Source organism: Myotis nattereri, assembly GCF_964212035.1.
Source record: "Myotis nattereri genome assembly, chromosome: 9".
Classification (NCBI taxonomy): Eukaryota; Metazoa; Chordata; class Mammalia; order Chiroptera; family Vespertilionidae; genus Myotis; species Myotis nattereri.
Window position 1 is genome coordinate 45351715 of NC_138084.1, and position 23286 is coordinate 45375000.

Consider the following 23286-nt stretch of genomic DNA (forward strand, 5'->3'; position numbering starts at 1 on the left):
TCCTCAATCTGTCTGTCTACCTACCTATCTACCTACCTACCTATGTCAAAACTATGAGTTCAATGCCACAGGTTCATTTTATTATTTATTTATTTATGTATTTATGTATGTATGTATGTATGTATTTATTTATTTATTTATTTATTTATTTTTCCAACTCCCTTCTCCAAAAGCGAGATCTTTGGCTTCCCATATTCTTCAGTATATTTACTTTTTAGGTTAATTCCTTCTATGTAATTAATCTCCTATTGCTGCTGTCATCCTACCACTACCATGGGAGTACCGTCTTTACCCCATTGAGATTCTACACCCTGCAATGAGTCATTCTCCTTCTATCTCCTACCTCCTACATTTGGACTCCCCTGTGACCTTGCTCAGACTCATACACTCTACCCCCTTTCCCTGCTATCCCTCATGCGACATGGAAGTCTCACATTTGTTGTGGCTTTTCTCTTTAAAGCAGATTATTTTCATTGTATAGTCTATACAGGAGGTAGGTGTGGTGGTAAAACAGTCTACTTGGATAGAGATGATGGCAAACGTGAGGTGGTAATTATAATAAATCGTACTTTATTTTTATCTAGTCTTTTCATCTTAACTATTCCAAATGTTGTTATTTTCATTAGGAATATTAATGTGATTTTTAAGGGACTGGGCACAGGTACTAGCAGTTGTTCATGGATGACACAACTATATAATGGTTAAAGACATGCTGCTCTAAGCCACATAGCTCAGAATATAAATAAATGGTAAAACTCTCACCTCACATGTTCTTAATGCACATAGTAATGCTGAAGTTTCCTACCAGTCTGGTGATGAAGTATATTTAAAATATAGATCAAAAATTGCATCAGTTTTGTAGAGATGTGTATATGCTTGTGTGTATGTGCATGTCTATAAAAGAGGGGCCAGAAAATGAGACAGACCATTGTTTCCTATTGTCAGTAAACATTTAATTAAGTTTTTAAAAGACATTTAAAATATCAGATCTAATTCATCTTTGTACTGCCCTTAGCATCTAGCTCAGCACTGTCCTGTACTTAGGTTCTGAGTACTTAGGTTGAAAGAATTAATAGAATGTTTGAGGGTGTGTAATAAATATTTGGTGAATTTTCTGCTGTAGTTTTTAGGAAAAGACCATGATGTTTGTGTCTGTAGGGCTAGCGGTGTACCTCTGTAAGAATTAAAGGAGATGAAGTCTTGAGTTCTGCCGCTAGGATTAAAAAACAACAACTCTATTAACGTATAATTGATATTATAAACTTAACATAGTTAAGTTGTATAGTTTGATAAGTTTTGCTATACAAACATCCATGAACCTATCACCATAATTAAGACAGTGAATATATCCAACATGTCTAAAAGTTTCCTTGGTAATCCTTCCTTCCCACTTATTCTTTCTCCACTTCTAGGCAACCACTAATATGCTTTTTTCACCATAGGTCAGTTTGAATTTTCTAAGTAACATCATGTCTTCATTTTTGTCTGCCTTCTATATCTCTAGATAATTATTTTGAGATTCGTCCATGTTACTATGTACATCAAAATACTGTGTTTAAGTGGAACCAGGTGGTTCAGAACCATGTTGTTCAAGGGTCAATTGCAGTTAATTTCTTTTTGTTACAATGTATTCCATTGTATTTGTATTCCAAAATACTATACTTATTGTATGACCCAGCCATTCTACTCCTAGGTATTTATCCAAAAGAAATGAAAGCATATGTCCAAATAAATATTTATATACCAATGTTTATAAGATCTTTTTTTCTATTAGTAAAAAACTGGAGCTATCCAGATATCCATCAAGAGTTGATTCCTCTGTAAGAGACCAAAGAATGAATTGAGAAATATTCCTGCTTCCGTTTTATGGAAAAGATTGTGTTGAATTGGTATTCTTTTTTTCTTTACACGTCTTGTAGAATTTACAGTGAAGCTATCTGGGCCTGAAATTTTGTTTGTAGGAAGATTTTCACTAAAATTAAATTTCTTACATATAGGACTATTTGGGTTATCTATTTCTTCCTCTGTAAGCTTTAGTAGTTTGTCTCTTTCAAGGAATTTGTCTACTTTTTCTATGTGGTAAAATGTAATGTTTATAGAATCTGTAGAGTTGTTACTTCTATTCTTGCTATGGGTAATTTGGGTCTTCTTTTCCTGGTTAGTCTAGTTCAAGGTTTACCAATATTATTGATCTCAAAGATAGAGCTTTTGGTATTATTGATTCTCTAATGCTTTTGTTTTTTATTTTATTGATCTCAGCTCTGATATTTATTATTTTATTTCTCCTGCCAACTTTGAGTTTAATTAGCACTTCTTAGTCTAGTTTTTTTTTTTTTACTGTGAAAGCTGAGATCATAGATTTGATGGTTTTCATTTTCTAAATAAATGGTTTTATGCTATAATTTCCTTCTACATTAGCTGCATTTCATACATGTTGATGTGTTTGCATTTTCATTCATTTAAGAATGCTTCCTAACTTTCATTTTGATTTTTTTGTTACTTTGGTTTCCACATATTTGTGTATTTTCCAGATTTTAAAAGTTGATTTCTAATTAAATTCCATTGTGATGAGAGAAGTTAACATTGCATGGTTTGAATCCTTTTACATTTATTGAGACTTGTGTTGTGGTTCAGAATATGATTTTTAATGTTACACATTTTATGTGCACCTGAAAAGAATATTCTGCTGTTGTTGAGTAGAGCAGCGGTTCTCAGCCTGTGGGTCGCGACCCCTTTGGTGGTCGAACGACCCTTTCATAGCGGTCGCCTAAGACCATCCTGCATATCAGATATTTACATTACAATTCATAACAGTAGCAACATTACAGTTATGAAGTAGCAACGAAAATAATTTTATGGTTGAGTCACAACATGAGGAACTATATTTAAAGGGCCAGAAGGTTGAGAACCACTGGAGTAGAGTGTTCTATAAATGTTAATCAGGTCAAATTTGTTCTTCAGGTGTTCTTTATCCTTACTTATTTTCTACTTATGTCTGCTTTTTTTGGTTACTTATTAAGAGAGGGGTGTTAAAATCTCTTATAATTGTGGATTTGTCTTTTCACCTTACAGTTCTATCACATTTTGTTTCATATACATATAAAATTGATTTCAGAGAGGAAGGGGAAGGGAGGGAGAGAGAGAAACATCAATGATGAGAGAGAATCATTGATTAGCTGCTTCCTGCACACCCCCTACTGGGGATTGAGCCTGTAACCCAGGCATGTGCCCAAGACTGGAATCGAACCTGGCACCCTTTAGTTTGCAGGCCAGTGCTCTATCCACTGAGCCAAACCGGCTAGGGCTGTTTCATATATTTTCAAGCTATTAATAGGTTCATAAAAATTTAGAATTATTATGTCCTCTTGACAAATTGACTTCTTTATATTTCTGAAATTTGCCTTCTTTTAAAATTTTTTATTAAATTTATTGTGGCGACATTGTTTAATAAAATTTTATGAGTTTCAAGTATATAATTCTATAATACATTATCTGTATATTTCATTGCATGTTCACCACCCAAAGTCAAGTCTCCTTCTATCACCACAAATTTGACCTCCTTTACCCTTTTCTCCCTTAACCCCCTTTCCGTCTGGTAACTACCATACTATTGTTTCTTCTGAGTTTTTGCTTGTTTTTGTTTTTTTTTGTCTTTGTTCATTTGTTGCTTTTAGTTTTATATCCCACATATGAGTGAAATCATATGGTTCTTGATTTTTTGTCTGACTTGTTTCACTTACATGATACTCTCAAGATCCATTCATGTTGTTGCAATGGCAGTATTTCTTTTTCTTTTTAAAAATAAGCTTACTTGAGGATGTATTGTTATTGATTTTAGAGAGAGAGGAAGGGGGGAAGAGAGAGAGAATGAGAGAGAGAGAGAGAGAGATAGACATCAGTATGAGAGAGAAACATGGATCTGTATGTGAGGTATGTGCCCTGACAGGGAATGGAACCCACAATCTTTTGGTGTACAGGATGGAACTCCACCAAGTCACTCAGCCAGGGCACAGTGGCAGTATTTAATATTTTCTTATGCCTGAGTAGTATTTTATTGTATATACGTACCACATCTTTATGTAGTCATCTCAAGGATACTTTTGTTGTTTCTGTATCTTGATCACTGTGAATAATATGCACATCTATATTAATAAAATGGTAATATGCTAATTAGACTGGGAGACCTTTCGGGAGACCTTCCGGATATCCTTCTGGACAAAGCCATGGTGGTGGGGCCAAGGCAGAGTGGTTAGGGGCAATCAGACCAGGAGGGAAGGGCAGTTAGGGGTGATCAGGCCAGCCGGGGGAGGGGAAGTTGGGGATGAGCAGGCTGGCAGGGGGGGCAGTTGGGGGAGGCTGGCGGGGGGAGTTGGGGGCAAGTTGGGGGTGAGCATGCTGGCAGGTGGGGGGGGGGTGGTTGGGGGCGAGCAGGCTGGATCGGGCCTAATCCAGCAGTCGGACATCCCCTGAGGGGTCCCAGATTGGAGAGGGTGCAGGCCAGGCTGAAGGACACCCCCCACCCCCCATGCATGAATTTCGTTCACCAGGCCACTAGTCTATATAATAAAAGCCTAAGCAACTGTTACAGCAGAACGACCAGAATGACTGATCGCTGTAATGCACACCAACCACCAGGGGTCAGATGCTCAACGCAGGAGCTGCCCCCTGGTGGTCAGTGTGCTCCCACAGGGGGAGCATCGCTCAGCTAGAAGCTGAGCTCACGGCTGGTGAGCGCAGTGGCAGTGGCGGAAGCCTCTCCCGCCTCTGTGGCAGCACTAAGGACCAATGAGCCAAGCAGGAAGGAGTGAGGGTTCCTGGACTGTGAGAGGGTGCAGGCCGGGCTGAGGGACCTCCTGTGCATGAATTTCATGCACCAGGCCTCTAGTAGTAGTATATCTTTAAAAATAAGTGGTTTTAAGTTTTTTGGATAGATATCACGAAGAGGGTAACTCTATTCTTAATTTTTTGAGGAACCTCAGACTGGTTTTCATAGTGGTTTAGCAATTTACATTCTCACCAGCAGTGTATGAGGGTTCCTTTTAGTCCACATCTTCTCCAACACTTGTTATTACGTATCTTGTTGATAATAGCCATCCTATATAATAAAAGGTTAATATGCAAATCGACCAAACAGCAGAACGACCGGTCGGTATGATGCGCACTAATCACCAGGGGGCAGACGCTCAACTCAGGAGCTGGCCCCTGGTGGTCATTGCACTCCCACAGGGGGAGCACTGCTTAGCTAGTAGCCCTGAGCCTCTCCTACCTCCACGGCAGTGCCCAGGATGTCTGACTGCGGCAGCACTCAGGATGTCTTGACTCCCAGCTTAGGCCCACTCCCCGGGCAGTTAGACATCCGCCGAGGGCTCCTGGACTGTGAGAGGGTGCAGGCCGAGCAGAGGGACCCTCCCCCACCCTGAGTGCATGAATTTCATGCACCGGGCCTCTAATTATAATAGGTGTGAGGTGGTATCTCATTGTGGTTTGATTTGCATTTCCCTGAAGCTAGTGAAGTTGAGCATTTTTTTCATATATTTGTAGGCCATTTGGATGTCTTTTGTGGATAAGTGTCTGTTCAGGTCCTCTCCCCATTTTTTAATTGGATTGTTTGCTTTTGCTGTTGAGTTGTATGAGTTCTTTATATATTTCGGATAGTAATTCCTTATGGGAGGTGTTGTTTGCAAATATCTTCTTCCATTCGGTTGGTTGCCTTTTTGTTTTGTTAATGGTTTCTTTTGCTGTACAGAAGTTTTTTAGTTTGAGATAGTCCCATTTATTTATTTTTGCTTTATTTCTCTTAACTTTGAGACCAGATTTATAAAATCTTCTCTAAAACTAGGGTCCATAATTTGGTGTCTATATTTTTTCCTATGTATTTTATTATTTCGGATCTTTTAATTAGGTCTTTGATCCATTTTGTGTTAATTTTTGTGCATAGTGACAAATAATAGTCTAGTTTCATTTTTTTGCATGTGGCTTTCCAATTTTCCCAAAACCATTTATTGAAGAGCCTTTTCTTCATATATTTTTAACTCCTTTGTTAAAAATTATATGTCTGTATAAATATGGGTTTATTTCTGGCCTCTCATTTCTGTTCCATGGACTGTGTGTCTGTTTTTCTGCCAATTCCATGCTGTTTTGATTTTGTTTCTTTGTAGTATAATTTAAAGTCAGGACCGTGATACCCCCAGCTTTGTTTTTCTTCCTCAGGATTGCTTTGGTTACTCAGGGTTGGTATTTTTCTTGTTTGTTTGCTATTCAGAGTTTTTTTGTGGTTCCATACAAATCTGATGATTTTTGTTGTTATATTTCTTTTTTTTTAAATGCCATTGGGATTTTGAGGGGGATTGTGTTGTCTTTGTATTGCTTTGGGTAATATTGTCATTTTAACTATGTTGATTCTTCCAAACCATTAATACAGAATATCTTTACATTTCTTTCTTTTTTTAATATATTTTATTGATTTTTTTACAGAGAGGAAGGGAGAGGAATAGAGAGTTAGAAACATCAATGAGAGAGAAACATCGATCAGCTGTCTCCTGCACACTCCCCACTGGGGATGTGCCCACAACCAAGGTACATGCCCTTGACCGGAATCAAACCTGGGACCCTTAAGTCCACAGGCCGACAGCTCTATCTGCTGAGCCAAAACTGGTTAGGGCTCTTTACATTTCTTTTTGTCTTCTTCAGGTTACTTTAATAATGTCTTTAGTTTTTAATGTATAGGTACTTCACATTCGTTGTTTTCTTCTTTAGTTATTTTGTTATTTTTATTGCAATTACAAAATGAATTTTTAAAAACTTCTTTTTCTGAAATTTCATTATTACTGTATATAAATGCAATGGATTTTTGTACCGTATAGTTATTGAGCTATTCAGGTTTCAGTCTCTTGTGAGAAAACTTTATAATTTATAGTTTCTCAGAAAATTATTTTCTTTTTCTGGATTTTTTAGTTTATTGGCCTAAGATTGAATATAGTATTTCTTTTACTTTTTAAAATCTTGCCCATATCATAGTTTGTTCCCTTTCTTGTTTCTAATTTTGATGTACTTATGTATGTAATGTACTTCTTCAAGTATGTTTATTATACCATGAATATATTTTAAATTAAACTTTCATTTTAGCACATGGATGGTATTATAAAAAGGTCTGGAAAGGATTTGGCCTACTCTTATGCCAAATGTGGTTCTTCTTGCCTGAAATGAGTTATGAGATGTAAATTGGAAATCTGAAGAGTTGATTATTCTGTAACTATTGCTTCATCAATGTTGTCTGTTAGTTTTGAGGGTGCATCTTGTTAGACCTGACACCCTCATTATCACATGCTTTTATACCACCTACTGTCTTCTCAATAGAACTTTCCCACCCACAAAGTTACCATTTACTTTTCCATGAGAGTATGTTAATTTCATAAGTAGTGTTAACTTTATAAGTAGTGTTCTGTTTTATTTGATTCTATTACCATGAGACTCTGTGTTCTTCTCAACTATATTCATGGTCTAGACAGAGGAATGTAGAAACGGCTTTAGGGTAGACTTCTGGTCTTTTGGGAAACTATCAGATTTAATAAACCCATCAACAAGTATATGATTCCCATGCATCCAAGACTGCTGTAGGTGCTGTGGAGATGAAAAAGATTTCTCAGGCATTTAAAAAAAACACAGCAATTTGACTATGATCAACTTTCCCAGACTGTCTCTCATGACATTGCTCTCATGCGCTCTGTGCTTTATTTAGCACTCCATCTACTTCTTGTTCTGAACATGCAATGCATTCTGTTTCTTCAGTGACTTTGCAAAGTGATTCCCAATGCCCTAAATGGCTATTCTCTTAACATACAGTTATCAGAGTCCTACCTATCCTTTCTTCAGAGTAAAACTTAAGTCCTTTCCCCTTTAGTGAGCAATTCCCAAGAACAAGTTATCTTAGACTAAAGTCTTCATTTTGAAGGGGTAATTAGAGTTGTAGATACAGACAATAACTATAGTAAGGTATTTGACAAGCTATGTAATGAAAGCTTTGGGTGCAAAATAAGCTAGATGATAGTGAAGATAAGAATATTTGTAATTGCTTAATGACATTATCAACCTATCCAGTTATTTAAATGTCATTTTTTGACATAGCTTTTCTTTCCCTATCAAAAGTAAATTGATATACAGAGTGGAAAAAAAGTAGGTATACAGTTGTGAGTACGTGGAACACATAGGTTATTCTTGCATTATTTCTTAATTATTGAATTATTTTCCATACAAACATCTATAAACCTACTTTTGCCCTACTCTGTATATGAATAGATCTATAATCTGAATTCTATTTCATCATCTATTTGTTTAGCCTTATGCAACTGCTACTGCTTTACAAATTAGCATCATGTTAGTTAGTAACTTTGTTCTTCAAACATTTTCTTGGCTATTGTAGGACTTTTATATGTTCATATCAATTTTAGAATCAGCTAGTCAATTTTAAAGAAAAGACTGCTAGGTTTTTTATTGAGATTGCATTGGTTATGTAGATAAATTTAAGGGAGACTTATGGCTTTTTTTCTTTTTAAAATTAATAAATTTTAAAAAATTACAGTTGACATACAATATTAGTTTTAGTTGTACAATATAGTGATTAGACATTTATATAACTTACAAAGTGATTACCCTGATAGAAACTTGTCTTCTTAACAATGCTGAGTCTCCCAATCTATTGGTGAAATACTATGTCTCCATTTATTTAGGTGTTTTTTAATTTCTTTCAGCAGTGTTTTATAGTTTTTAGTGTATAGGTCTTTCATATCTTTCATTAGAATTATTTCTAGTTATTTGTCAATACTATGTAAAAATGCCAGTCAATTTTTCCATTTTAATTTGGAATCTTGCTCAATTTATTTATTAGTTTGATTGTAGATATTTTTTTTTTCTGTATACTCCATCATAGTATTTGTGAGTAGACATTTTTATTTCTTCCTTTCCTGTGTTTGTAAGTTTGTCTTTTTATTGCCTTGTTGCAGTGGTTTGGACCTTGAATACAGCGTTGAATAAAATGGTGAAAGTAGACATTTTTCCTTATTTTTTATCCTAAATATAACATTAGTTGTAAATTTATTTGTGTAATTCCTTTATCTGATTGAGGAAGCTCTTTTTTCATATTTAAAGACTTTAATTTTTATTTTATTTTAATTTCTTTATTGGTTAAGGTATTACAAATGTGTCCTCATCCCCCCATTACCCCCCAACCTCCCCCCCCCCCCCCACTCATGTTCTCATCCCCCTGTTGTCCATGTCCATTGGTTTGGCTTATATGTATGCATACAAGTCCTTTGGTTGATCTCTTCTCCTTACCCCCACCCTCCCCTGCTTTCCCTCTGGGGCTTGATAGTTTGATCACTGTTTCTCTGTCTGTGGATCTGTCCCTGTTCACCAGTCTATGTTGTTCTGTATATTCCACAAATGAGTGTGATCATGTGGTATTTATCTTTCTCTGACTGGCTAATTTCACTTAGCATAATGCTCTCCAGTTCCATCCATACTGTTGCAAATGGCAAGAGTTCCTTCTTTTTTACCGCAGCGTAGTATTCCATTGTGTAGATGTACCACATCTTTTTTGTTTTTAATCATTTTATTAATGTTCTTTTTGGATTATCTTTTGAAATAATTAGATGATTTTTTTCTCCTTCATTCTCTCATGAATTTATGTTCATGTGTCATATCTATATGTATAAGAGCCTAAGTGACTGCTCAACTGGTTGACTGTTCAACCAGTCGCTATGACATGCACTGACCACCAGGGGAGCAGACGCTTAATGCAGGAGCTACCCACTGGTGGTCAGTGCGCTCCCACAGCAGGAGTGCCACTCAGTGAGCTTACTGAGTAGTGGCGGTGGCAGCGCATTGGGGCCAGGATGAGCAGGAGTGGTGTGGCACCCAGCCCAGGCTTGGGCTCCTCCCCGGGCACCTGCTACATTCCCTGAGAGGTCCCAGATTGCAAGAGGTCGCAGGCCAGGCTGAGGGACCCCACCGGTGCACGAACCCGTGCACTGGGCCTCTAGTTTGTCTATAATTTTCTTGTCATGTTGTTGTCATATTTTGGTATTAGGGTTATGCTGGCCCATAAAACAATTGAAAAACATACCCTCTTCTTTGAAATAATTTTGTAAAGACTAGTGTTTTATCAGTGAAGCATTGGAACTTATAGTTTTCTATGTGAGGTTTTTAACTGCAAATGTAGTTTCTTTAATTGATAATAGTTATTCAGATTTTTTCCTTTTAGCAATTTAACTATTTCATCTAAGTTGTTGAATTTATTGGCCCATTGTTCATAATTTCCCCTTAATTCCCTTTAAATAGGATCTGTAGTAATGTCTCTTCTTGCATTTTTGATGCTGGTAGTTTATTTTTAGTCATCAGTCTTCATCTCTTGTTCTCTCTCATTTTTCACATCTCACCATCCCTCCTGTTACTAGTTTAATTTAGGAAAATGCCTAATTTTTGCTAGAACTGTTGCAATAACCTCACACTGGCCTTTCTGTTTACATTCTTATTTCCCAGTGTCCCATTCACTGTATTACAGGAAGAGAAAGGAAAGGGGACATATGTAATACTTTCAACAATAAAGATTAAAAAAAAAGTAATTAAATATTTCCCAGCTTAAAACTTTTTATTTATTTATTTATTTTTATTGTTGACATTATTATACTAGTAGATGTCCCCCATTTCCCTCTTCTTTCCCCCCTCAACCCAGATCCTTTCCTCCCCTCCCTCTGGTGTGTCCATGAAATATGTATTTATGTTCTTTGGCAATTCTCTTCACCTTCTTTCATCCTGTTCACCCCACCACCTCCATATCCCCTCTGACATTTGTCAGTCTGTACCATGTATTCATGACTCTGGTTCTATTTCATTCATTAGTTTATTTTGTTCACTAGATTCCACACATAAGTGAGATCATATGGTATTTGTCTTTCTCTAATCCCAGCTTAAAACTTTTTAATGGTTATTGAATACCTTCAGAATAAAAATCTAGGCTTCTTCATATGGAATACAAAGCCATTAATGATAGGGTCTCTATTTTTCTCAGTAGAATCCTGTATTTTCCTATTTTCTTCTTCCTTTTTTCTCTGTCTGTAATCCACAGGAAATTATACTTCACTGTCATTGTAGGGGTTGTTATTCTTCATCTTAAAATTGAATGCAGCATTTCAGATGTGATATGATCAATACTAAGCAGACAAAAATTGTAACTTCTCCTTTACTAAGATTATTGTTAATGTCTCATTGGTATTGTCTCAGTGTTTATTAATATTTATTTGATATAATACATTTTATTCAATGTTTCTTTACATTCATAGCAATATCTAACTGCAAAGCTAACGTATATGTAGCCCAGTTTTAATTTTACTGTTATCTCAAATTATATTAAGTAATTGGGGTGCATCTATCTATCTATCTAAAAGGCTAATATGCAAAGTGTCCCCTCGGGACTTTGGGAGTTCTATTGCTCACTATGATGTGCACTGACCAACGGGGTGGTGCAGAACAAAGGAAGGCCCCGGCCGGCAGCTAGGGATGAAAGGCCCCCGTTGGCAGCCAGAAGGCCCTGATCAGCCCTGATCGCCGGTCAGGCCTAGGGGCCCTACCCATGCACAGATTTCATGCACCAGGCCTCTAGTTTGCTATAATCAGAATACCTATCAAATAGCTGCTTGACCCCTCCTCCCCACACCAGTGAAGATGAGTTTTATTTCAATTTGGGAGTGTTAGTGTTTGATATTGACCAGTCACCCAGATGACTAGATGACATATACTTCTTTCTTTACAGTGTCATTTCATAGTTTGCATAATTAAGAAACATTCCTCTGAAACTGGCTAGCTGTTTTGGAGGTAAAGCAGTTGTTTCTTTTCTTGTCAGTTTTCACCTCCTCAGCCCCAGGGGAGTTAGGATGTCCCATGTTATACTTAAGAGCCTGAGCACTTCAAACTTTTATTCTCCTGTTGGGTTTGAAAGGGGGACGTTATTAGCTCTGTCTTGATGTAGCAGGGGCCTCTGAAAGTCTATTTGGATAACACTGAAGATTGGAGGAAATGTGACTCTGTCTGTGTGTTTTAAGCCCCTAAGGTAAGATCAGAAAGCGTCTGGGGCAGTGAGAGCCAAATAGTTGAAGTCATACATTAATTATGGTCATGAATCATTTTTATTTTTAAAGTCTTTACCATTTGACAAGGTTGTTTGCATAGTACCAGTGAGTTTTAGGCAGCATTTTCCCTCTTTTAAAGTAACAGGCTATTTTATTGATTTCTGTTCTAGGTTGATCGTGCCTATCGTTATTTGAATTATGCTAATACTTTTGATAAAAATAGTTTGTTTCCTTACATGAATGAGTGGTCTTTAATTTGTGTAATCTTTGATTTTAATATATTATTTTTGAATTATAAATATAGAAAACTATCATGTTAATCTTTCAGTCTCCCACTGATCACTAAAAATAATTAAATCTGGGACTGTGCTTTTACATTCAGGCATTAGTTGATGTTCAGTTGGCAAATACATTTTTAGTGCCTTCTTTGTGCCATAGTCTGTGCTAAGTACTGGGAATGTACATGAAAAGAGATGTTTTTTTCCTCAGAAAGATCTAATAAGGAAATAGACAAGGAAATAAATAATTGTTTAATGTGGTTCTATAGTTTTTTTTTAAAAAAAATATTTTATTGATTTTTTACAGAGAGGAAGGGAGAGGGATAGAGAGTTAGAAACTGGAACACTTGTTCCAGATGGTTACGATCAGCTGCCTCCTGCATACCTCCCACTGGGGATTTGCCTGCAACCAAGGTACATGCCCTTGACCGGAATTGAACCCGGGACCCTTCAGTCCGCAGGCCGACACTCTATCCACTGAGCCAAACCGGTTAGGGCGGTTCTATAGTTTTTGTTAGTGTTATTCTACTAGTATACATGATACATAGAATTCCAGAAGGAGTTCCTCTACCTGTCTGGAATAGTCTGGGATGGCCTTTGAATAGAGGTTATGCTTGAGCTGCCTCTTAATGGATTTAGGAGTGTACTTATCTGTTAAAAGACAGGGATGTCTGACATGGTACATGTGGGGAGCTAGAACAGCTCACTCAAAGGTACAGAAGCAAGAAATGACATGATGTGTTTGGAGAACTGTCGGTACTTAGGTAATGCTGTAATGTATTGTGCAAAGTAAGGGATATCAGGAAAAGAGGCTAAAGTATGCTGGGAGCACATCACAAAGAACATTTTCTTGCTTTTAAATTTCTTCAGAGCCACCTTTGTAAGAGACTGTTACGATCAAGAGTGTACACATACACCCAGAGCAAGAGGCAGTAGGATGGATTCTGTTGGATTCCTTAGGAGCTCTGAGGACATTGCAAAAACAAAACAAAACAAAACAAAAAAACTCATCTCATGAGCAAACTAGCTATAATAAGAGTTGCTCCCTTTTAGATGACCTAAGAAATCCTTAAGAACTGTCAGGCAACTTCCAAAAGTGCAGAATATGCCATGAATATTTTTAGTGCTTGGCATAATAATAATAATAATAATAATAATAATAATAATAATAATGTTGGCAGAGGTATTGGTGCCATCAAATTCCTAATAAATTAATATCATATATAGGATAACACTTAGGTTAGGATTGTTGACCAATTTTTAAAAACTGAGGTAAACTTTACATACAGTGATATGAATAGATCTTAAGTTTAAATTCCTTGTATACCCATGTGCCTCAATCAAGATACAGAACATTTTCCTCACCTCAGTTCTTTTGTTCTCCCTGGTCTCTACCAGTCGGTCCACCCCACACAGGCAACTAGTAACTCTTGATTGCTGTCACCATACATTACTTTTACCTGTTCTTGAACTGTGTATAAATGGAATCATACAGTATATTCTGTTTTCTTTCACTCAACATAATGTTTTTGAGATTCATTTATATTGTATCAGTGGTGTGTTCTTTTATTGCTGAATGGAATTTCACTGTATGGGTATTATTAATTCTTCTGTTCGATGGACACTTGGGTTGTTTTCTATGGACAGTCTTATATAAACCTTCTTGTGGGCATGTTTTTATATTTCTTGAGTAAATACTTAAGAGTAGAAATTCTGGGTCATAGTTTAGAAGTATGTTTAATTTTATAATGAATAGTTTTTCAAATGATAGTACTGCATACAAGTTCCAATTGCTCCATATCTTTGCTCCCATTAGATGTTGTCATTTTAATTTTAGCTATTCTAACAGGTGTGAAATGGTATTTCATTATGATTTTAATTTGCATTTCCATGATGACGAAGATGTTGAGCACCTTTTCCTGTGCTTATTGGCCATTCTTATGTCTTCTTTTGAAAAGCATTTTGTTTTTTTGCCCATTTTTAATTGGGTTGTGTTTTTTGTTACTGGTGTGTAAGAGTTATTTAAATACTCCAGACACAGCTTTTTGTCAGATTGATGTTTTGCAAATATTTTCTCCCAGTCTGTGGACTACTTTTACATTTTCTTAATGTCATCTTTAGATGAATAGACATTTTTTATTTTATTTTGGTAAAGTCCAGTTTATCCATTAAAAATTTTATGGTTAGTGCTTTTTGTGTCTTCTCTAAGAAATATTTGCCTACCCCAAAGTTGTAAGAGATTTTCCTATGTATTCTTCTAGAAGTTTTATGATTCTAGCTTTTATATTTACTGCGATCTTCTTGAATCATTTGTGAGTGCTGTGAGGTAGGGAATGAAATTCATTTTTTCCCTATGCTTATCTGGTGTTCCAGCATAATTTATTTTAAAAAAACTTTACTTTTTCCACTCATTTGTATGGGTTTCTTTGTCCAAAATCAATTGGCCATATATGTGTAGGTCTATTTGTATACTTTTTACTCTGTTCCATTGATCTATTTTTTTATCTTTATGCCAGTACCACATTGTTTTGATTATATAGCTTTATAAAAAAGAAAGCCTTGAAGTCTGGCAGGTTTCAAGTTTGTTTTATCTTTTTTAGATTCTTTGTTTTTCTGTGTAAATTATTCTATCAGCTTCTTTAAAAAAATTATTTTTATTGATTTCAGAGAGGAAGAGAGAGGGAGAGAGAGATAGAAACATCAATGATGAGAGAGAATTGTTGATTGGCCGCCTTATGCATCCTCCCATTGAGGATCGAGCCTGAAAATGGGGCATGTACCCTGATCCAGAATCAGACTGTGACCTGCTGGTTCATAGGTTGATGCTCAACGACTGAGCCTCGCCAGCTGGGCTATCAGCTTCTTTATTTCCATCCAAAAAAAAAAACCCAGAGCCTTTTGGGATTTTGATTGTGATTGCAAAACTATTGACCCATATGTAGAAATATAACTGGAACTTTGTATATTTACCTTCTATCCTCTGACTTTTAGTTCTAGAAGTTGCCTTATAGATTTCTAATGATTTTCTACATGAAAATGTCATCTATAAATGAAGACAATTTGACCATTTTTAATATGCAAATGTATAAGTAATACACAAACACACACTCACACACTATTGGAAGACAGAGACCAAGAAAAACCCAAACCTATGATTAAGCCAAAAAAGAAAATAGCTCGGTATTTTTTAATGTTGCTTGTTTCAATGTGGCTGCTACTTTAAATCAGTCTTCTTTAACTGAGGTCATTAATTTTTTTATGGATACCCATAAGTAGTATACACCCTTGATAGCAATGATGTTCTCCCGGTGACTTTAGCAATCCACTTAACTTCTCTTAGGCCTCAGTTCTACACCTGTAAAATGGTAGGATTTGACCAGATAATTTTCCAACGTCTCTTCCAGACTCCTGTGAGTTCTTCATTTTAGCTCTCAACGTGTCAGAGGCAGTCAGGCAGGTATAGAAAGGCTGATTTTAAAGCATATTGTGTTTCATTGTAAATACGCTAGAAAATTGTGAAATAGTCAGTTTGGGTTTATTATTAATTCTGTCTATCTTGGAGGAATTGTCCCCATTTCATTCCATTTACTGTATATCTGTGGTTCAGTGTTGAGAATTTATAGTTAACTCACTTAAAATTTTCTACAACTTTTATTTCTAGGCTTCATAGAGCCCAGTGTGCAATTAAACAGACTCAGGTAACTGTTCAGAAAATTGGAAAAGAAATTGAAGAAAAACTAAGACTCACATCTACAAGCAATGACCTGGTAGGTTTTTAAAATATATTTACCTGTTTAATGTTCTTGATTTCTACATATAATCATCATATTCTTATAGTAATTTCCTTCTCCACCACCCCCCCCCCCCCAAAAAAAAATCCAACAAGTTTAGGTAGTTTTTCTTTCTTTTTTGTCTTAATGTTTCAGTGAGACTTCTATTGGCATTTAAATGTTGGCAATAAACTTTCACATCTGCTAATAATGTAACATACAAAGTGCCTGCCTTTTTCTGCTAGATGAAACTTTAGATTACATAGAAATACTTAGAAGATATTAAAAGCTACTTTATTAATGTCTTATAAATGTGAACTCTAGACATGAACTGTATAGTGAATGAAAAATAGCTGCCAGAAGAAAAACAAAAAACTTTAGACCTGCTTTAAAAGATGAATTTAAAATTATTTGGATTGACCTTAATAAGCTGGTTTATAGACAGTATTCTCTTTTGGGAAAGATTCTTTTAATGAGGCATTTCCAAAAAAATAGAAATTTCATTCCAAATAGACAGATTTAAGATATTAGTATAATTATTGGTCTTTGTAGTGGAGAACAAAAATAATACTTTTGGAGTGAAGATTCTGTCTTTGTAAGTGGAATAGTGGTTATAATTAATAAATTGAGCTTTTTTTCAAAATGAAGCTACATGGCTATGGATAGCTTTTGATGAAATTAGTTCTATGAATTATGATGCTTAAAAAACATTTAAATCCTAAATGAAGTCCTAACTAAAATTTTGTGAGTTATTTGTTTGCACACTATCAACTTGGCAGAAGGCCTTATATCATACCCAAACAGAAATTTCATGTTACCTTGAAGTTTTGTCCAAGATAATAATTTAATAGATGAGCTAGAAATGCAGCAATGCAGTTAACTTACACAGACTTCTCTCTCATGGAATCTGAAATTAATGGATGAAAACTTACTTAAACTATATAAATTTGCTGATTTTGATCTATAAATGTCAGTTTCATGTAGTTCAGCCTAATATATAAAATGTCTAGTGCTGTACCTGGCACATAGCAGACATACAAAACATGGTAGCTGCAATAACTATAGTAATAATACTTTACTTACTTTCTTGCCTGTGGAAAATCTTTTATTTTGGAGGGGCTGTTAAACCGCCTCTTGTTCAGTAAAGGACCAGATTCCAGGCCACAAGTATATTGGAGGAGGAGGAAAAACAGCTAATTTTAATCCTTTCTATATCGTACAAAATGCCACATTTTTAGAACCTTTGGGGAGAAATTGATAGGTTTTATTTTTCTTATTTTTCCTCTTCCAAGTCAAGACTGGGAAATTACTTATTTTATTAAATAACTGCATATGCTTTGTCTCAGTAAGGAAAATGTATATTTAATCCTATTTTTCTAAATGTAAGTGGTGATATACAGAGCAAGGTGATAGAATATACGAGTTTAAAGAGGTCAGGTTCAGAGGTTCACAGTGTGTTTTCACACTGCCTAATCAACCTAGAAGGAAATCATTGGATTTTTTTGAACCTGAAACTAGAAATTTTTTTGAAAGTGAACCTAGAAATCATCTAGTCCCCTTATAACCCCACTTAAAACCACACTCCCCTCAGTACATTCTGCCCCCTTCCTTGCTTTGTCTCCATAGTATTTATTATCCTTAAACATGCTATATGTCTTACATATGTATTTTGTTTGGCTGTAAACTCTGTGAGGGGAGGGAGTTTTTTCTGCCCCTCCACCCCATATTCTCCAGTGTCTAGGGACGTGTTTGATACATAGTAGCTTCTCAATAAATATTTGTTGAATTTAGGAACGAATCTAGTGTAGCCTCCTCTTATAAAAGGACAGGAAAAATGAGGCCTGAAGAAAGGAAGCAGTTTTCCCATATCATTTGACAAGTAAAGAAAGAAATTTTGGTTTGTCTCCTTGTAGGGAATAAGTCCGTGTACTTGTTAATGATCTACTTTAAGCTTTACCTGTAGCAAATTAGAAACTTTTAGTATTATCTCTTTTTTTTCGTTCCCTTTCCATATTGACCCAATGTAATCATACTCCATTCCAAACATTTTCAGTGTACAAGAATTAATTTTAATTTTAGCATAAGTAAAAATAGAGTCAGAAGACATATATGATGCTGAAAAAAATCAGACTATTTCCAAGATCAACTGTGTTATAAGAAATTGGGTTTATACTTGATGACTTTCAAAGATTTGGCATCTTCTCACATTATGTCAATATCCAACATAATTTTTTGGCATTTAATTATGTTTCTCATGAAATTTCTGCGGTTGTCATCTGGAATTTTTACTTGTGTGTTTTGGATTTTGTCATATGCCTTTCCGGTATCTGTTGTTTTATCTTTGATCTTTGAATGTTAATTCAAGTTCACATTCCTGGGAAAGCCCCTCTTGTTAATGATGAATTATTGTTTTTCTGGGTACGACTAGATTTAATTTGCTAAAAAATTTTAAAGGATTTTTGCATCTAGTATATTCATGAAGAATATTGGTCTGTGGTTTTCTTTTCTTGTAATCTTTTTGTCTGCTTTTGTTGTCAGAATAATCTTGGCCACATCTAGTAGTTGGGAAGGATTCCCTCTTCTGTTTTCTGGAAGAATATGTATAGAATTGGAATAATTATTAAATGTTTGATGGAATTTACCAATGGAGCCATATGGGTCTGGAGTTTACTTCATGGATTTTGAACTAGGAATTCAGTTCTTTAATACTTGTAGGGTTATTGAAGTTATTTACTTATTTTTTTGTTGGTCTTTACCCCAGGATATTTTTTCCCCATTGTTTTATAGGGGGAGAGAGTGAAGGAGAGGGAGAGGGAGAGGGAGAGGGGGAGGAGAGACAGAGAGAAACATTGATGTGAAAGGCACACATCCATTGGTTGTCTCCTGCACCCACCCTGATCAGGGAACCGAACCCACGACCCTTCGGTACTCCAGTTGACACTCCAACTACTGAGTGTACCCACCAGGGCATTATTTATTTCTTGAGTGATCTTTGGTAGTTTATGCCTTTCAAGGATTTGTCCATTTCATTTAAGAGCTCAAAAAATTATTTTAATTTCAAATAGGTGTGTAGTTTTTTTTAGTTTTGTTTATAATTATACTAGAGGCCCAGTGCATGAAATTTGTGCACCAGAGAGGGCAGGGTCCCTCAGCCCGGCCTGCGCTCTCTTGCAGTCCGGGAGCCCTTGGGGGATGTCTGACTGACTCCCGTGGGGAGTGGGCCTAAGCCGTCAGTCGGACATCCTTAGTACTGCTCTGGAGGTGGTAGAGGCTCCTGCCACCACCGTTGTGCTCGCTAGCCGTGAGCCCGGCTTCTGGCTGAGTGGCGCTCCCCCTGTGGGAGCACATTGACCACCAAGGGGCAGCTCCTGCATTGAGTGTCTGCCCCCTGGTGGTCAGTGCGTGTCATAGTGACTGGTCATTCTGCTGTTTGGTTGATTTGCACATTAGCCTTTTATTATATAGGATTGCTATAATGAGCATATTTTATATCTTTATTGGTCACTCATGTCTCTTAAGCAGTGTAGGTTTAAATATTTTTATTTTTTTAATAATACAAATATTTTTGCCCGTTAAAAAAATAAACTATTTAGATTTACAGAAAACTTGCAAAGAAAGTTTATAGTTTCCATATACCTTTCACCAGTTTCCCCTGTATAATAATGTTACATTTAATGTGGTATATTTGACATGGTACATCATCACACCAAGAAATCAACATTGATACATTACTTAACTGTGAACTTTTTCCAGGTTTCCCCAGTGTTTCCACTAATATCTTAAAAAAAATACTTCTTTATTTTACAACAGTTTTAGATTTATAGAATCATTACGAAGATAGTTACCCTGTGTACCAGTTTCTCCATTATTAACATCTCATGTGGAACATTTTCACAATTAATGAAACTGTATTGAGAAAGTATCATTAACTAAAGTTCATCCTTTATTCAGGTATCCTTAATTTTTACCTAATGTCCCTTCTCTCTTCCAAGATATTATTAAGGAAACTACTACTGTAGTCACACTTTCTTAGACACTTCTTGGTAGTGAAATTTTCTCAGACTTTCATTGTTTCTGATGACTTTGACAGTTTTGAAGATTACTAGTCAGGTATTTTATAGAATATCCTGCTATTGGGATATATCTGATGTTTTGTCATGATTAGACTAGGTTCTAATGTCCTTTTTTTTTGTTCCACTATCCAGTCCAGGATTCCACATTGGATTTGGTCATCATGTCTTCCTAGGCTTCTAAGATCTATGATAGTTTCTCATTCTTTCCTATTATTAAATCACCAGGTTCTAATCACTATTTATATTAACCTGATCACTGGTTAACATAGTATCTTCCAGGTTTACCTACTATAAAGTTCCCTTCATAAACTCAGGTTTTTGAAAGCATGATGCTATGTCCAACCTACACTCAAGAGGAGGGGACTTAAGCTTTATCTCTTGGACCTATACATATTATTTGGAATTCTTTGTGAGGAAGATTTGTTCCTTCTCTCCTTCCCCTGTCAGCTGTTTATTTATCCAATCATTTATCAGTATGGACTTGTATATATTTATTTTATCTTTAGGTTATAATCCAATACTATGTTTTTTTAATTTTCTTGCTCAAATTGTAGCGTTGAGAACTTTTTCAAGTTGACCTCTGTGTCCTTTTGACATGCTTTCACCTCTTTTTGTTTGTTTGTTTTAAAGTACTTCCTTAATTTCTGGCATTATATGACTTTACTCATCTCGTATTTTTCCTGTCTCAGGCCTAGAATCAGAGATTTCTCCAAAGAGTCCTGTTCTTGGATAATGGTATTTAGAAACAAGATCTGAACACTGGATGTGCTTGTTGCTACTGGATTGTAACTGTTGCTAGTCTCCCTCAGTGGACAGAGCCGATACATACAAGTATCTCTCTATATATATTAAAATAAACGAGTTCATATGAATATATAAAACTCTAACGCGCCCTGGCCGGCTTGGCTCAGTGGATAGAGCGTCAGCCTGCAGATTGAAGGGTCCCAGGTTCGATTCCGGCCAAGGGCACATGCCTGGGTTGCGGGCTTGATCCTCAGTGGGGGGCGTGCAGGAGGCAGCCAATCGATGATTCTCTCTCATCATTGATGTTTCTATCTCTCTCTCCTTCTTCTCTGAAATCAATAAAGAAATATATTAAAAAAACAAACAAACAAACCTCTAACACCACAAGGTTCATTCTAGCCTCCCCCGTCACTTTACTAGTATTTGTAAGTATCTTTTTCTGATAGTGAGAAACCTGGCTCCGATTTTCTACAATTTCTTTATTTTTTTCACTTATGGTATACATATAGTTTCAGATTTCTCCCCCTCATTTGTAAATGGGATTTTTGTCTTCTTCTATTAGGGTGAGAGAGGGAGAGTTTTAGATTTATAGAATCCTTACAAAGATAGTACAGAGAGTTATTCCATATACCCCACCCCACCCAGTTTCTCTGTTATTAACGTATTACATGGAACATTTTTCGCAATTAAAGAAGCTGTATTGAGAAATTATCATTAACTAAAGTTCATCCTTTATTCAGGTTGGAGAGTGAGGGAGGGAGAATTTTTTTTTCTGGATACAAGTCATTTTTTGGTATGTATGTTAGGAATATTTTCTTCCAGTCTGTGGCTTGCCTTTTTGTGTTTTTAATGATGTTTTTAAAAGAGCAAAAGTTTTAAGTTTGATGAAACCCAGTGTATGTATGTATGTATGTATTTATTTATTTAATGTGCCCTGCCAGGTGGCTCAGTTGGTTGGAGCATCATACACCAAAAAGGTTGAGGGTTTGATCCTGATTGGGACGTGTATGGGAGGCAACGGATCCATTTTGCTCTCTGACATGGATGTTTCTCTTCCTATCTCTCAAATCAGTAAACATTTGAATGAGGATAAAATAAAATTTATTTTCTGGCTAGAGTTCTTCGTGTTTTTTACAAGAAATCTTTGCCTAACCTAAAGTCATGTAAATTTTTTCCGGTGTATTCTAGAAGTTTTATAGTCCGGGCTCAGCATTTAGATCTCTGATCCATGTCAAGTTAGTCTTTCCCCATTTAACTGTTTTGTAATATTTGTCTAAAATAAATTGATTATGTATGAGTACTAGAGGCCCAGTGCATGACATTCGTGCACTGGGTGTGTGTGTGTGTGTGTGTGTGGGGGGGGTGTCCCTCACCCCAGCCTGCACCCTCTCGCAATCTGGGACCACTCAGGGGATATCCGCCTTCTGGCTTAGGCCCGCTTTCCACAGACCTAAGCAGGCGGACATACCCCAGGGGTCCTTAGCGCTGCCAGGGAGGCAGTAGAGGCACCTGCCACCGCTGCTGCGCTTGCTAGCCATGAGCCCCGCTTCTGGCTCAGCGGCGCTCTCCCTGTGGGAGTGCACTGACCACCAGGGCGCAGCTCCTGCATTGAGTGTCTGCCCCCTAGTGGTCAGTGTGCATCATAGCGACCAGTTGTTCTGCCGTTCGGTTGATTTGCATATTAGCCTTTTATTATATAGGATATCAATTTCTGGATTGTCCATTTTGTTCCATTGATATATATATCTATCTTTTGTTCCATTGATATATATAAATACTGTACTCTTGTTATTTTAGATTCATTGTCTTAAAACCAGATAGGGTAAGTTCTTTAACTTTGTACTTCATTTTTAAAAATTACATTCAGTTTTCCAGGTTCTTTGCATTTTCAAGTTGAATTTGAGAATCAACTCAGTTTCTACCAAAAAAAATTGCCTGCTAGAATTTTGATAAGGATTTATAGATCAATTTGTAGAGAATTGCATCTTAAGTATCAAATTCTGTAATCCATGAATACGGCATATCTCTCTTATTTAGATGTTTCTTTAATTCGCTAAATAATATGTTGTATCTTTCACTGTAGAGATTTTGTGCATCTTTTGTTAGAGTTATTTTTAAGTATTTTTGGGAGGTTTTTTTGGGGGGCATGATTACAAATGGGATTATTTTTGAATTTTTGTTTCTCTTTTGTTTGCTGCTGCTATATGAGAATACAATTTATTAAATTTCATCTTGTAATCTTGTTATATTAACTTTTTAGTTCTGATATTTATTTTGTAGATTTCTTGGGATTTTCAAT

The 23286-nt window shown here is 36.1% G+C and overlaps 1 protein-coding gene across 2 annotated transcripts in view; it reads left to right on the forward strand.

Annotated features, from left to right (window-relative positions):
- The window catches only part of UVRAG (UV radiation resistance associated), a 284006-nt gene that overhangs the window by 89359 nt on the left and 171361 nt on the right, over positions 1-23286 (forward strand). For both annotated transcript variants that reach the window (XM_081098742.1, XM_081098743.1), the window contains one exon: positions 16062-16167. In XM_081098742.1, the coding sequence (XP_080954868.1) occupies positions 16062-16167 (106 nt within the window). The remainder of the gene's footprint in view (positions 1-16061; positions 16168-23286) is intronic.